The sequence below is a fragment of the Dermochelys coriacea genome, chromosome 6, assembly GCF_009764565.3.
Source record: "Dermochelys coriacea isolate rDerCor1 chromosome 6, rDerCor1.pri.v4, whole genome shotgun sequence".
NCBI classification, from domain to species: Eukaryota; Metazoa; Chordata; order Testudines; family Dermochelyidae; genus Dermochelys; species Dermochelys coriacea.
This window is the reverse complement of record NC_050073.1, coordinates 5,048,728-5,065,752: the sequence shown is the minus strand read 5'-3', so window position 1 is coordinate 5,065,752 and position 17,025 is coordinate 5,048,728. Positions and strand designations below refer to the sequence as shown.

Below are 17,025 nucleotides of genomic sequence, written 5' to 3'. Positions count from 1 at the left end.
CTGGTCTCAAATGAAGTTTCTCAAACCCTTCAATCCAAACACACTGTTTTAGATGAAACAACAAAACAAGTTTATTAGCTACAGAAAACAGATTATAAGTGATTACAAGTAATGAGGCATAGAAGTCAGGATTGGTTATAAAATAAAAGGTAAAACAACTAATATCTAACTAAACTAGCTAAATGGATTCAAAGCAAAAGTCTATCACCACATACTGTATTAGTTTTATTGGCGGGAACACTTTCAGCTTGGGACCCTCCCCAAGTGAGGTGTTACTTTCTTTGTCTTTGAGGTGTCATTGATGCCATGAGCAGAGAGAAAGAGAGGACTACTTGGGGGCACCTCTTCCCCTTTCTTATCGTTCATTCTCTTCTACAAGAATCATCCCCGGCCGAGTTTTAGGAGACATACGGTCTGTCTAGACAGAAATCTTAAGCTGTTCCTTTGTTAAAATGCAGATTTCTCACTGACACCCTTTCCCCTAGCCAAATAAGAGCCACTTAACCACGGAAAAGTCCATTCGATTTAGCTGATATTTGGCTGAGGGGTCAGTCTGCCTTTTTGTCTCTGAGGAACTGGTCTGTGGGTTTTCTCTAGAACTGCGACATATCTAAGTAACATCATACAGTAGAATCATATAATTTTACACAGAATGTTGCCTCCCATATTTCACAAGACAATAATGTTCAGCACATTACGAGTTTTCTAATAATACTTCAAAAGGCATACTTTCTACAAAACTGATCATTAACCTGAGGAGGGGTGAACATAGAGGTACAGACTGTCACAGGTTTCAGAGTAGCAGCCGTGTTAGTCTCTATCCGCAAAAAGAAAAGGAGTACTTGTGGCACCTTAGAGACTAAAATTTATTTGAGCATAAGCTTTCGTGAGCTACAGCACACTTCATCAGATACATGCAGTGGAAAATACAGTGGAGAGATTTTATATACACAGAGAACATGAAACAATGGGTGTTACCATACACACTGTAACGAGAGTGATCAGGTAAGGTGAGCTATTACCAGTAGGAGAGAAAAACAAACAAACAACCTTTTGTAATGATAATCAAGGTGGGCCATTTCCAGCAGTTGACAAGAACGTGTGAGGAACAGTAGGGGGGGAAAATAAACATGGGGAAATAGTTTTACTTTGGGTAATGACACATCCACTCCCAGTCTGTATTCAAGCCTAATTTAATGGTGTCCAGTTTACAAATTAATTCCAATTCAGCAGTCTCTCGTTTGTTGAAGAATTGCAACTTTTAGGTCTGTAATCGAGTGACCAGAGAGATTAAAGTGTTCTCTGACTGGTTTTTGAATGTTATAATTCCTGACATCTGATTTGTGTATATTTATTCTTTTATTGTCACAGTAATACTGAAAGGTAAGTATGTACTCACTCTGCAGAAATGTTTTGCAGCAGATACGTCTTCACTCTGTTCTAAACTATGAGCTCAGTTTTGCTCATATTTGTATTCTCCTCATTTAGAAGACAGAAAATTCCAGATTCCGCAGACCTTACACATCTTTTCTTAACCAATTATGCACACAGCAGTTTAGCTGGTAGTAAACCATAGCACACAAGTAGCATAAAACCACAGAAATATTTGCACCAACTGTACCTAGCACACAGTTCATATTTAGCAAACCTTAACAGAGCATACATTTTGCATCTGACAGATATCGCATATACAATGAACAAAGGTTAGAACAATTGAACTACTAGTAAATTTGTACAATAAAGATAGCATGAGCACAGAGTATTCTGGCTGATTTTAACCAGTTCAGAGTTCTAACACCCCCATTTTTTGAGTAGAAATAATGGTTAAAAGCAGATTACAACTGAGCTGAACTGCAGCTGACATAACCAGCTCCAGAAAGAAAGGCAAGATGGCTGCTTCTCCCCCACATCATCTCCCAAGAGCGACTGGGACATGGCAAAGTCAGCATTGCAGGGAAGATTGCAGGGCTTCACTTACACACACGGCAGTGCAGCCATTTCAGACTCATATTTGTCTTGTATTATTTTACTCCCTCCAGGAACGATGAGACAACAGTGACAAAGTCCCATCTCATCATCGCCCTCTGACAGAGAAGAATGGCAACAAATTAACCCAGCTTGAGGAATGGGGAGACAACGGCCCGGTATTGTTATTCAGTTTGAACTGTGGATGTTGCTGGCACTAATATCTCTCCCTCTCTATTTAGGAATCTCTCTCCTGAAACAGTGCTCTCTGGGCTGCCTGTTCCCATGCAGGATCCCATCTCTGTCCCTGTCAAATGACCGCTGGATGTTTCATACCCATGTCACACTCTGGGCTGGGACTGCAACTCCACAAGTTGTTTACAGAAAACACCTACAACAAGCAGCAAACCCAAGTCCCAGCCTGCAAAGCAGAGCAAAGTTGCCCAGAGAGATTTTCCTGCACTCCTTGCCACTTGGTGTCAAGGCTGAGATCCGGGTACATGTCAAGGCTTGTCTACATTACCTTGCGGAGTTGATCTAAGATACCACAACTTTAACTACGTGAATAGCATAGCTAAGTTGACACCGCGATAAGTTGACAGCTGACACTCTCCCATCAACTGCACTTGCGCTCCTCGTTCTGGTGGTGTACTGTTGTCGACCTCCTCTGGATCAATTGCTGCCCGCTAATTCAGCGGGTAGTGTAGACAAGCCCTAAGTGCTACAGCTCCCGCTAGTGTTCAAGACACCAAGCTATCATTCAAGACGCTCTAACCCAATGGGAGGGAGCTTGCCTGTCAGCATAACACCTCCACCTCTATGACAGGCGGTACCTATATTGGCAGGGAAGCTCTCCCATCAACATAGCTCAGTTTACACCAGTGCTTAGGATGGTATATTTTACATCGCACAGGATGTGGATGAGTGTTCTGGTAAGTAATAAGTTCTAGTGTAGACAAGCCTTAGGTGGCATTAAAGTGCCACTAACTCATCCAGGAACACAAATTTGAGTTATTAAAAAAAAAGCCATTATAATAAGAAGTAACTGACATCTCTCATCCCTGCGCTAGCCTTTTTTCTGGTGTATGACTTCTGATGGCACAATGAATTAGATAATGGGTAAGTGATGTAGTCAACACTAATCATGACAGCAGCATCCATAGATGTCAAGCATTTGTATGTACCATCAAGATGATAAAGAAGGCAGGCTATAACCAAACAGCATGCTGTTTGTTGATCCGGAAACTCCAATCTCCAACCTTCCGGTCCTAGCTGGTATTGCTTGCCAGGCAATTAGGTGTGAAGACAGGGCCCTGGCTGCATTCTGCATGAAGCCAACTATCAGGACAGCTTGCTTCATAATTTTCTCTCAAAGCCAAATCAAAACAACCTTCCTTTTGATTCAGTACTATGAGAGGCACACAGGGGATGTCACAATCTTTCATTAACTCAGGAGACGAAAGCTCCTTTTCAGTCTCTGCCAGAATCTTTACCCATTATTCCTTTTTCCAACAGAAAAATCCCAGAAGAAATAAAACAATTAATTCAATTTGTGGAGCCTGAGAGGATGGGAGCTGCAGTGAACTAACGGCTTGGGAGAAACCAGGACCTCCAAAGTGCAGTCTTGGCTCCAGTCATCTCTCTCTTACCTGCAGCCCATAATGTCCACAATGGAATGTTTCAGTACCTCTAGGGTTAAATGCTCCCATCTCCAGGACCATACAAATTTTTTTTTTAAACAAACCCAGCACCTAAACTCATGTCTGCTTTCTGAAGAGGTGGGGACATTTCAGAGTGGGAGCAAGTTCTCCCTCTTTTACATACTTTGAGAACAGGGTGAAGTGAGAGATTGAAGAGGTTCCCTCCATCAAACACAAAGTTCAGGAGTCTCTATCCTGAGTGGGTGCTCTGGTGTTTAATAAGGTATGATGAGCGAGCAAAGCACTTCCCACACTGAGTGCAGGAATATGGTCGCTCTCCTGGGTGGGTTCTCTGATGCTGAGTAAGAGATGATGAGCGAGCAAAATGCTTCCCACACTGAATGCAGGAATATGGTCGCTCTCCTGAATGGATTTTCAGATGTTCAGAGAGAGATGATGAGTGAGCAAAGCACTTTCCACACTGCGTGCAGGGATAGGGTCGCTCTCCTGAATGGATTCTCAGGTGGTTGGTGAGGCCTGACAATTGGGTGAAACTTTTCCCACACTCAGTGCAGCAATAGGGTTTCTCTCCAGTGTGGATCCTCTGGTGGCTCTTGAGATGATGTATATAGACAAAGCCTTTTCCACAGTCAGTGCAGCGATGGAGTTTCCCAGTGTGGACTCCCTGGTGTCGAGAGAGACTGTCTGGATGACGGAATATTTTCCCACACTCAGCACAGCGATGGAGTCTCCTCATATTGTGGGTTTCCTGGTGTCTCCTGAGACTTTGAAGGAGACTGAATTTTTTCCCACACTCAGCACAGCAATAGGGCTGCTCCCCAGTGTGGATCCTCTGGTGTCTGATCAGATGTTCTCGTAGACAAAAATTTTTCCCACACTCATGGCACAAGAAGGGTCTCTCTTCGCTGTGGATTTTCAGGTGTCTAGTAAGACTTGATATAACTTTGAAGCCTTTCCCACATTGGTTACAGCGATGGGGTCTCTTTTCTGAGTGGATTGCCTGATGATTACGAAATGTTGATGAATCCATAAATCGCTTTCCACACTCATCGCAGGCATAGGGCCTCTCTCCTGAGTGGACTCTCTTGTGGATGTTAAGTGCTGATATATGGAAGAATCTTTTTCCACACTCAGCACAGCAATAGGGTCTCTCTCCCGTATGTATTCTCTGGTGGGCAGTGAGATACGATAACTTGTGGAATATCTTCCCACATTCAGAACAGGGATGGTCTCTCTTCTTTCTGTGAGCTTTCCCATGTGCTCTGAACTCCTTCTTTCTCCTAAAGCTCTCCCCACACTCACTACAGTGATACAGTTCCTGTCTCCTATGAACCATCCAGTGGTGGCTTATCAGCTCTCTCTGCACCTTGAATTCTTCTCTGCACACACGACAGGTAAATAGGCTCTTTCTGGGCTCAGCTTTAACCTCTGCAAGAGGCTTTAGGTATGGTCTGGATCTCCTCTGATGGCCTCTTGAGGTTGCTGGCTTGTTCCTGATCAGATTTTTCCTCTGCCTTTGGAGCCTGCCCTGCCTCTTGTGGGATCTCCCATGCTCAGATTTTTTGGAATGCTTCTTCCCTGATGTCCCTGGGAAAGGCCTGAGTGGCTCCAGGTTGCCAGGCCCTTCCTCAGGAGTCTGCCCCTCAGCCCTGCTCAGCTTCTTCGCCCCTGCTTGGTGGGAAAGAGAATCCAAATGTTATTTCCTGTGCTGCTCACAAAGGGAAACCACTAATATTCCTAGCAGGGAGATGTGCCTGAGAAAGCTCCACACCCCTCCCCTCAGAACATGGCTGACCCTCGGCATTTCAGTGTAAAAGGCCAAACTTCCAGGGGCTCCAGCACTGGGAAAGGAGGAGAAGGTCAGTGTCCCATAGGCCCTGCTAATAGTCCTCCAAGTCAACGTGAAAATCAACCCCCACAATTCTCTCCCTACTCTGAGATCCATCTCACTGGGGAGAACAGCATCACCACACACCAGCACTGACACCCCTCTCCCGAGGGACACACATGGAACATTCACACTGTGATGGAATCCCAACAGCTCCATGTTCTCTGGAAAATGTGGGAGAGGGAAAGACGGGGGGAATCTGCGTAAGGGGAGAGATGGGGTTTTTAGGGGGATGTCAGGGTGAGGAGCTGTAGCACTTCTCGTATTTGGGCTTCAATCCCTATTGTAATGCTCTGTGAGGGGAGAGTTTGCAGCTGATGGACGATTCCTGAAATGAGCTCTTTGGCTCCCACTGGTTCAAAGGGCAGAGCTGCTTCCCTACCTGCTCCAGGGGAAGAGCTTTGTGTGAGGAAGAAGCCCAAGGAGCTTTCAATTGCTGACCAGTCCCAGGTCTCTTCTGTTTCTGGAAAACCTGCACCAAGACAAAAGGTCTTTGGTTGACAGCACATAAACCGAATTAATATCACCGAGGGAAGCCCTTTCTCCTGCACTGTAAATTACTTATTTATGGTCAGTTAGACAGTAGGTTCCACAATGCACAAGAGGGGAAGCTATTTGAGACTCAACAGTTACTCTGTACTGTGGTAGAGCAACTGAGATCTTGGTTCCATAGCATCAGGTAGTGCACAAAATTAGAGAGAGATCACCCTGATGTTGAAGAGCTTATATTCTAAACACAGAAAGGATGGGAGAGAACCTGAGTCAAAGGAGTAACTTGCTGTTGTAATAATTGGGTCCACAAATTTACTCTAATTGGCAGTTTAATTGTAAAAACTGTAAGAAAGTTTATAAAGTGTTACAATATCCTATGACAATAAATGTTGACGGGAAAAGGTGCAAAATATAAACAATACGACAGAATTAGTCCAAATATAAAAGGCCTATAATGCAATTCAAGGACAGGGTTAAAATGATGGTGGTAAACAAGAGAAGTGTGGAACTGGATATTAACGAACCAAAATGATCGAGTTAGAATTTAGGCCTAACTGACAGAAAAAAAGTGAGGGGCTGGGCTATTTTCCCCATTACTTCTTTTTGGGGTTTCTCAAATGAAAACGCTTTCTGGGGAAAATAAAGGAGCGGGACTGAATGCAACCCTAGCTGACTGAAAAAACAGCAATAGCAGGAGCGTGCCAACAATTGATGCAATGAGCGATACCATCATGCTGTGACCCTGATCCTCTTTTGCATCCCCACATCTTCTTCATCATGTCTTAAAAAGAATGCACCAGAGAAAGGGAACAGGAGGATATTGCCATGGTTACCAGTTCTGGCTAACTCCCCAAAATCATCTGGAATGTGAGATTTTGTCCCCGTCCCTCCTAACCCTCACGAATTCTTTCCATTCCCCACTATATTTCTTCTCTTTCTTAGTCTTCTCCCTTTGCCTTCTAGGAAATAAGCGTCTGGCTTAGGGGGCCAAAACTGCCATAGTTTGCAACCTTGCTGTAAACCCGTGATCAAAAAGGCAGCCAAATGCATTGTCCAGAACAGTCTAACGCTCGACAGGTTTGCCAATTGGCTGATCAGACCATGTGCCGTGCCTGTGTTTCTCCAGCCATGATGCGGCAAGTAAGAGTAAACCCGAGCCAGAAGCCACATGTTCTATCTACGCTGTTCTTTTCTCTTCCGTCTTGAGTGGGTTTATCTTCTTTTGTCTCCCAGGAAACAGGATTGGATTTTTATGATATCAGTATCAGCTCCAGCACATTTCAACTAGCTGTTTCTCTTTTCCCCAAAAGGACAGTTATTACCATCTTTAATACCATCAAAACAGAGGCCTTTTGTCTAAAGAATTTCTCCGGGTAAAGGGAAAGGAAACAAGGGACACTGTCAAAATAAAAGTTCTTAGGTCATACCTGACATTTCAAATGCCTTAACTCTTTTTCCTTCTTTTACTGTATCTTTAATAAAGGAATAGAAAGAATTTTTCATGGTGTTCTCTATGGTACTACGCAGGCTTCTGTCTCTGTATTCCAAACCCCAAATCTTATTTAACACTCTTTAATGTTGGCCATAACAGTGTCTTATTAACACCTTTGTCTCTCTGGATCCATGTATTCTATATGAATTAATACAACATTGTCCAAGGTCTGCCAGCAGTTCAGTGGCAGAATGAGGAATAGAATCCAGGTCTCCTCACTCCCACAACATGATGTTGCCTCCCAACCAATCCTGGAGAGTAATAACGAAATCCCTTATTAATGTCAATTCAGAGCCCAAAAAAGCAATGGAACAATGTTGGGTCCTTACAAAATCGGGCCTGAACTTGGAAGGGAGATTCCCCAATGCTGCTCGGCCAATGATTCAGACAGCCAGGGAAGGATTACAAACAATTTGGTGGACAGGAGTAGATTTCTAAATGATGTTGACAAACTGGTCTGAAATCAATCAGGTGAAATTGAAGAAACAAGTTCAAAATAGTTCACCTAGGAAGGAAAAATGAAATGCACAGTAGTAAATGGGGAATAACTGGCTTGGCAGCAGTGCATCAGAAAAGAACGTGGTGATTACAGTGGATCATGAATTGAATGAGAGCCGACAATGTGATACTGTTCTAAAAAAGCCTAACAACATTAGAATAAAAATTAACATTCCCGGATATATTGTCATTTGGCCAAAATGTATCAGGATTCCAGCTGCTGTCAAGCTATCATTTGTTCCCTGCACAACACTTTAACTCCTTCCTCACCTGGGCGGGTGCCACTCAGGACGTCCTCATCTTCATCTTCTGTGGGACCCTGGACACACAGCTCTTCCCCTCGCTCTATGTTGGAGATCACCACTGGCTTGGGGGTTTGGATTCCTGTTTAGAGAAAAGCATCACCCCTAAGCACTTCTAAGAACATGAAATGAGCTGTAGCTCACGAAAGCTTACGCTCAAATAAATTTGTTAGTCTCTAAGGTGCCACAAGTACTCCTTTTCTTTTTGCGAATACAGACTAACATGGCTGCTACTCTGAAACCTCTAAGAACATCCTGCAGCTCCATATGCAATGTTTGTGCCAATTAGGCTAGGAGCTAATTGTGAAGGCTAATAGGCAATTGTTTTCCATGGAAACATGAACTGCAGCTTATGGTCAAAACTCCTGGTGCCTGGCAGTGGCAGGATATTGAGTTGCAAACAACCTGGCACCTGTGGAAAGGGGAGCTAGAGAGGACCGTGATGTCTGAAGGGATTGGGGAGAACACATGTGGCAAAAGTTGGATATTTCTCCTTGTCCTAGGAAAGTTACTCTACTATGGCCCAGCACCCCTCTCCCTCCTGTGGATATGTTTATATAGGAATTAAACACCTCTGCCTGGCCTGGATCAGATGACTTGGGCTTGAGCTGTGGGATTGCAAAATTGCTGAGTGGATATTTGGAGGGAGGGTCCCAGACAGGGCCGTCCCTACCTACATGCAAAGTACACAGCTGCGTAAGGCACCAGGAAATTTGGGGCACCAAATTTGCTGGTGCCCTACGCAGCTGCATGCTGCTCCAGCCCCTGCTCTGTTCCTTTCCTCACCCATGCTCTGCCCCAAGCCGGCCTCTTCCTCCCTGCTGCACCCCAGCCCCACCCCCACTCCACCCTTTCCCCATGGCCCCTGCCCATGCTCTGCTCCGCCTCTTCCCACCCCAGCTGTCCCCACTCCAACCCTTCCCTAAAGCCCCCACCTCTGCTCTGTGCAGTCCCTCCCCCACTCCACCCCTTCACCAAAGCCCCACCCCCCCGCTCCACGCCCACCGCACCCCCACTCCCCTGAGGACTACAACAGGGAAACACTGACCAGCAGCGGGAAGGGCAGCAACCTGGCCCCAGCCGCGCCACCGGTGAGTGCCGGGGGGCAGTTCCCCCCAGTCCCCCAGGATAACACACACCCTTGCGGAGGCCTGGGACCAGCCTCCCCATGCCCCTGCGGAGGCCTGGGGCCCCAAACACACATGGAGGGGGCTGCGTAGGGCCCTAGAATGATTAGTAATGGCCCTGGTCCCAGAGCCCAAGCTCCAACCCAAGCACGAACATATACACTGCAATTTTTAGCTCCCCAGCCTGAGTCCCACATCCTGAGTCAACTGACCCAGGCAAACCATGGCCATGCTGTTGGTCTTTTATACCAGCTTAGATGAACCCAGTCTGTCTTTCACCTTAACTGTGGTGTTGGTGGCCTTTCATCCTGTAGCCTGCAGAACACACGGCCCTTTTCTGCTCATGTGCTCAGTCTGGGGAACTACAAGAGACAGAATTCTCTTGCCTTAAACTGTGGAGCCCTAGTGACCATGGATGGAAGGATTGTCTCTTGAAGATATGCAGTATAGCTGTAGACCTATCAGCCCCAAGATATTAGAGAGACCAGGTGCATGAGGTAATACCTTTTACTGGACCAACTTCTATTGGTGAGAGAGAGAAGCTTTCCTTTCCCAGACCTGAAGAAGAGCTCTGTGTGACTCAGAAGCTTGTCTCTCTCACCAACATAAGTTGGACCAATAAAAGATATTACCTCACACACCAGGTCTCCCCAGAAACTGGCTGATCTGATAAATTAAACATGCCTCTGTCCATCCATACCCATGCACCTCTCCATCAAACCCAATCAACACCATTCCACCCAACCACTCACACCAATGGTCCATCTCAATTACTGTGTCTCTGTGCAGCACCCAGTGCACTGGGGCCCTGATCTCACAGACATAACTCCTCACCTAACGAGACCAGAATCTGGTAATTTTCCCACATGACGTGTTTGTAAAGTTGCCTTTGCTCCTCGCCCAGCAGCGTCCACTCCGCTGGGGAGAAATACATGGCCACATCCTCAAACGTCACCGACATCTGAAAGGACAAACAACCCAACTCAGCATGGCAAAGTTTACACACTGGTAGAGGAATAGCTGTTGCAGGTGAGGCAGATGTACAGTGGTCCATGGAACCAGGAAGGCCCTGCGAGGTTTGAAAGTTTGTATCATTGCTATGGGTGCAGGTTTGTCGCATTGTACAAAAAGTAATAGACAGCATTTTCTGTGTCTGTGACTCCCCACACAGTGGTGGCTCCGAGAGCTGGGCCTGGCCCCCTGCTGTGGGTGTTGTATCCTGTCACAAAGAGTTGCATCATTGCTGAGGCATCATTCTCCTGACCCTCTGTCATGATGGAGCTGGCAGGCCAAACTTCAGTGAGTGCATCAGGTCACAGCCTCACTTACATTTAGCCTGAACACCTGACCCTCTGTCACCAAGCTGGAGGGCTGGGCAGACCAAACCTGGGTAGCATTGCGGCCCCTCCAGCCATGATGCAATGCAATTTATTTGCACCTTTTCCCATCAAGCAGGAGCAGCCCCGGCTTTGAGCTCGGAGGTGCCGGGTTGAATCCCCAGCACGCTGGCCGACGGGGCGCTCACAGAAGGAACCTTCCCCCCGCGGTACCCACGGACTCAGCGCAGCCTCCCCCCGCGCCTCCCATCGCCAGTGTGTGCAGCGGCCCCAGCCCGGCGCCGAACCCGCTGTCCCGAGCAGGCCGGTCCCAGCCCCCGAGGCACAGGCCAGAGGAACCGGCCGAAAGGACCCGCCCCCCCCGCAGCCCCGCCTCCAGCGCCGGCCGCTGCCCGCTCTGCGGGAAGGGGTCAGAACCCGGCAGCCCCCGGCAGCGAGCAGGAGGGGTCGGCCGGGCTCTCGGGGGGCGGGGGGGGGCTCCGGTCCCAGGCGCGGGTCTATTCCGACCCCCCCAGCAGCTTCCTCGCCGGGCAGCGATTTGCAGCCTCTGCGGCTGTTTCCCTCCCTCCCCGGGCCCCGCTCACCGCCCTGCGCGCCGGGGCCGCAGCCTGCAGAGGGGGCTCGCTCCCGCACGCGCAGCTCGGGCCGGGCTCGGCCCCCAGGTCTCCGCGGCGGGCACGAGAAGGTCCCTCCCTTAGCCCGCCCCCCTCGCGCAGGAATTCCTGGGCGTGTCTAGGCTGTGGAGGACCCCGCGCTCTGTGGGTTTAACCCTTAATCATCTCGGTCGGGGAAGCGAGGTGCAGGGGGAGCCGCTAGGGGAGACGGGGTGAAGCCGCTTCCCTGGTGGTTGCTGGCTCCCATCCCTTGTGCAAAGGCGGGCTATAGTTATAGGGGGGGGCTGGACACCCTGTGTAGGATTCAGAGTAGCAGCCGTGTTAGTCTGTATTCGCAAAAAGAAATGGAGGACTTGTGGCACCTTAGAGACTAAAATTTGTTAGTCTCTAAGGTGCCACAAGTACTCCTTTTCTTTTTGCGAATAAATGCTAATGTTTATTCAAATCACTTTGATGTTCTCTGCTGAACTAATCAATATTTGGAACACTATTTTTAATATTAATCTTATATCCAAGTTACATGGAAGGGAGTTAAAGAAAGGGCAGGCAAAGGATTTATCTGCCCTAGGGATATTTCTCTTTCTGAACAGTCAATGCATGTATCTGAAAAGATGCAGTACAGTACTTTAATATAACACCGCAAATGCATTTTGTTTTCTCTCAACTTACTTGCCATCATGCACAGAAATTGCTGGTGGAAATAGACGAGGGTCATATTTTAGAATTTTTCTGTGATTGGACTTAACATCCAGTGTAATGCAAAAGATGTATGGTTCACCATTAATAAGATGACATTTACTCAATTGATATATGTTGCACTTGTTAATTTTGATTCTGAAATGGCAAAATAAGCAAAAAAGCTGCTAGTTATTATACTACAAATATTTTAACTAACCAATTTCTGCTTTTGTTGTTAGTGCTGAACACTAGTGATACCTGTATTTACTTATTCCTAAAGGTTTGTATTATGTGACACTGTGTTGTGCAGAAGGGAATTTTCTTCACCAATTACTGCAGAGAATTCCTGTATAATTTGGAGCTGTGTCTGCCTCTCCATAAAAAGTTCTCCTGGTCTGTAAACTTGACGCAACCAACTACTGCACCAAACATCCATGTGAAGGGGGAAAGTTGGTAAAGGTGAATGTGAAGAGGGATCAGAAAAGGGCTTCAGAAATTCATAGATATTTAGGCCAGAAGAGACCAGTCAATCATCTATATCATCTGCATAACACAGGCCATGACATTTCAATTTATTGCCCCTGTATGGAGCTCAACAACTTGTGTTTGGCTAAAGCATCTTCCATTATGGTGTCCCCGAGACACAAATCCCATCTTGCAAATTAAAGAGCACATAAACTACAATAGCATATAGTTCAAATGATTCTAAGCAAAGCAATTCATTGCAAGTAGTCAGTTTGCAACAAATCGCTGACAACAGATCTTAAATTACTTTAAAGTTTATATATGTATACACTGGCGCTGCATAGGGGTCGCACTGAGGGCCATGTGCTGCCCCCGGCCTGCTGCCTGAGCTCCAGGGGCAGGGCCGGCCAGAGTACACAGCCATGTAGCTGCGCTGCTCGGCCCACTGCCAGAGCTCAGGGGCCGGACCTGGGATACCTCCCCAGCCTCGGATAAGGAAGGATGGGGCCGGCGAGCGGGGGGCGAAACAGGATGGGGAGAGTTTGGGGATCCTGGGCTAGGAATGGGGCAGGGATGGGTAACGTGGGGAGGTCACGTGGCCCCCTTATGGTGGTGATCCTGTAGCCTCCCTCCCCACTAGCCGCTGCTGTCCGTATACTTAAAACACACACACACATACACACACACACTTAAAGCATACACATACTAACTCTATATACTGCCCTATACACTAAACCATAATTAAAAGTATATTAAGCTTACGCTATAAATCTATTGCTGTTTTCTTTTAAAAGACAAATCACTTGTGGCTGCTGTTCAGTTCCTGCTCAGTCAGCTTTGCCCTACTCCATCTTTCTTTTCTATCTCTGCCACAGTTCTTCTTTGGCTCTTCTTGCTGGCTCCCAGGCTCTTCCTGCACGCCTCTCTCCTTTTCAGACGTAGCCTCTGGACTTCGAAACTATTGCTGGCAACTGGCCTTTTACAGTTATGCTACATTGTACCTCTTTCTTTATATAGCTTCCTATTCTTAGACCTGGTCTACACTACAAGGTTAGGTTGACTTTAGCCTCATTAGGTTGATTTTATAATGAACTACACAACCAGCCCCATTCCGCCAACTTAAAGGTCTCTTACAATCGACTGCTGTACTCCTCCCTGACGAGGGGAGAAGCGCTAAAATCCACCTTCCTGGGTCGAATTTGGGGTAGTGTAGATGCAGCGCTGTGCAATTAGATGTTCTTGGCCTCCGGGAGCTATCCCAGAGTGCTCCAATGTGACCACTCTGGACGGCACTTTCAACTCTGCTGCACTAGCCAGCTACACAGGAAAAGCCCTGGGAACTTTTGAATTTCATTTCTTGTTCAGTCAGCGTGGCGAACTCAGCAGCACAGGTGACCATGCAAGCCCAGAATCGCAAACAAGCTCCAGCATGGAGCGAACAGGAGACAGTGGAGTATGTTGTATGGGGAGAAGAATCTGTGCAGGCAGAACTCAGAACCAGCGGAAGAAATGCTGATACATATGCCAAAATCACACCAGGCATGGTGGAGAGAGGCTACACGCACAGCAGTGCCCCGTGAAAATTCAAGAGCTCAGGCAAGTGTACCAAAAGACAAAGGAGGCAAATGGTCGCTCCAGATCAGAGCCCCAGACATGCCGCTTCTATGATCAGCTGCATGCCATTCTAGGGGGAGACCCTATCAGTACCCCAACACTCTCCGTGGACACATGCAAGATGGCATCCTCAGGCAATATGGAGGAGGATTTTGTGGATGAGTAAGAGGAGGAGGAGGAGGAGAATGTGCAGCAGGCAAGCAGAGAATCTGTTCTCCCCGGCAGCCAGGACCTTTTGCTCACTCTGGAGCCAATACCCTCCCAGGACCTATTGTTCCCGGACCCTGACGGCAGAAAAGTCACATCTGGTGAGTGCACATTTGTAATGACACTACAGGAGTTAAAAGCAATTTTGTTTAATGTTTGATTTGCCCTGAACAAGTGGGATGCTTTCGCGGCCAGTACAGTACAGCTAATGGAAAAGGCTGTTTACGTGCCTGGGGATGGAGCGAGAATCCTCCAGGGACATCGCCATGAAGCTCTCCTGGAGGTACTCTGAAAGCCTTTGCAGAAGGTTTCTGGGGAGGGCTGTCTTATTCCGTCCTCCATGGTAGGACACTTTACCACGCCAAGCCAGTAGTAAGTGGTCTGGAATCATTGCAGCACAAAGCATGGCAGCGAATGGTCCTGGGTTTTGGTTGCGTTCATGCTACATTCGGTCCTTTTCTTTCTGTGTCAACGTCAAGAGAGTGATATCGCTCATGGTCACCTGACTGAAATAGGGGAAGTTTTGTAAAGGAACAGTAATCCCTTCTGTTTGCTGATTAGACCCCGGGCATGCTGGTCTGTTTGCACTTGGCTAAAAGGGATCATCTGGAGAATAGCCATGCTGGGGGAGGGATGTGTGGAATCCACGTCCAGTACTGGAAGTGGTGTGGCTGTGTGTGGAGGTGGGGGTGTGCAGGCTGCTGGGTATTTGTTGTGGAGGGTCTGTGTGGGGGGGCTGCTGGGCATAGCAGTTCCAGGGGACGCTGGGCATAGGAAGTCGGGGGCTGTGTGACACAGCATGGGCCCAACCCGAGGGGAAAGTGCAGGCTGGCAACACAGGGCTGGGTGGGCCAGTGTGCGTCTGGCAACCGCCGGTTTGTATACAGTGCCCTTGCACTGGGCTGGGCAGAGCGGGGCTGGCCCCACCATGCTATGCCCCATTGCCCCTGGCTGGCCCCTTGCTCTGGGGACTGACCTCCCCACACCATGCTCCTTTGCCCCCATGGGGGCCCACAAATATGTTTGGCGCTGAGCCCACAAAAGGTTAATCGGGCCCTGTCCACGCCGACAGTGCATGGGCTGTCCCCTCCTTTTAAACAGCAAACACAACCGGCATTGGTTGCTATGGGAAAGGAGGGCGCTGCAGTTTGAAACCATTCCCACATGTTATGAACACGGAAGAAGCCAACCCCATGTACCCTTTCGCTCACCATGGCTGTGTGCAAACCCAGCCGTGTCTGTTGTGTCACCTTGCTGGTAGGCACTCAATTTAAAAAGCAAAATGTGACCTTGTACCTAAAACACATGCTATCTGCTGTGAATTGCTTGATTCACTGTGAAATCGTCTGCCTTTTGTTCTAAGAAATGAATCTTCTGTAAAGTCTACTCTCTCTCCCCACCCCCAGCCCCTGCAAATGTTTCTATGCTACCCGCATCAACTCCAGCCTGAGGTTATCACAGATTAGAAAGTGAAAAAAACGCACTCGTGATGACATGTTTTCAGAGCTCAAGCAATCCTCTTGCACTGATAGGGCACAGCTGAATGCATGGAGGCATTCGGTGGCAGAGGCTAGGAAAGAATACAGTGAGCGGTTTCAGAGTAGCAGCCATGTTAGTCTGTATTCGCAAAAAGAAAAGGAGTACTTGTGGCACCTTAGAGACTAACAAATTTATTAGAGCATAAGCTTTCGTGAGCTACAGCTCACTTCATTGGATGCATTCCATGAGCGTGATTGTAACATGTAGGAGGAGATGCTGAGGCTAATGGGGGAGCAAACGGACATAATGAGGCATCTGGTGGAGCTGCAGGAAAGGCAGCTAGACTACAGAGCCCTGCTGCATCTATTGTGTAACCGCCTGCCCTCCTCACCAAGTTCCATATCCTCCTCACCCAGACTCCCAAGAACATTGGGGCGGGGGAGGAAGGGGGGGAGGCTCCAGGCACCCTGTCCTTCCCTCCACCTCCACCCACCTCTGTTATCAAACCCTTTGTACACCTGGGCTTCCTTTTACTAGTCAGCATTGCCAGTGATCTCAAGTTTTTTTTTATAAATAAAAAATGATTGGATTGAGAACAATAGGGACTTTATTTCCTGTGCCAGCTGTGGTCAAAGCGGGGAGGGGGGATTGGTTTACAGGGAAGTACATTCACTAAAGGGGGCGGCTTTACATCAAGGACAAACACACACAACTGTCACACCCTAACCTGGTCAGTCATGAAACTGTTTTTCAAAGCCTCTGTGATGTGCAGTGCGCCTCGGTGTGCTCTTCTAATTACCCTGGTGTCTGGCTGCTCAAAATTGGTCACCAAGCAATCTGCCTCCACCTCCCACCCTGCCATAAATGTCTCCCCCTTACTCTCACAGATATTATGGAGCACACAGCAAGCAGCAATAACAGTGGGAATATTGCTTTCGCTGAGGTCTAAACTACTCAGTAAACTGCGCCAGCGCCCCTTTAAATGCCCAAAGGCACATTCTACCACCATTTTGCACTTGCTCGGCCTATAATTGAACTGCTTTTTACTGCTGTCTAGGCTACCTGTGTACGGCTTCATGAGCCATAGGAGCAAGAGGTAGGCTGGGTGCCCAAGCATAACTATTGGCATTCAACGTCCCCAGTGGTAATTTTTCCCAATGGTAATTTTCTGGTCTGGGAAGAAAGTCCCTTCTTGCAGCTTTCCGA

The 17,025-nt window shown here is 47.7% G+C and overlaps 1 protein-coding gene across 1 annotated transcript in view; it reads right to left on the bottom strand.

Moving 5' to 3' along the window:
- The window catches only part of LOC119856562 (protein MROH8-like), a 52,212-nt gene that overhangs the window by 10,241 nt on the left and 24,946 nt on the right, over positions 1 to 17,025 (bottom strand). The window contains exon 2 of the mRNA XM_043516114.1: positions 8,267 to 8,380. Coding sequence (XP_043372049.1) covers positions 8,267 to 8,380 — 114 coding nt within the window. The remainder of the gene's footprint in view (positions 1 to 8,266; positions 8,381 to 17,025) is intronic.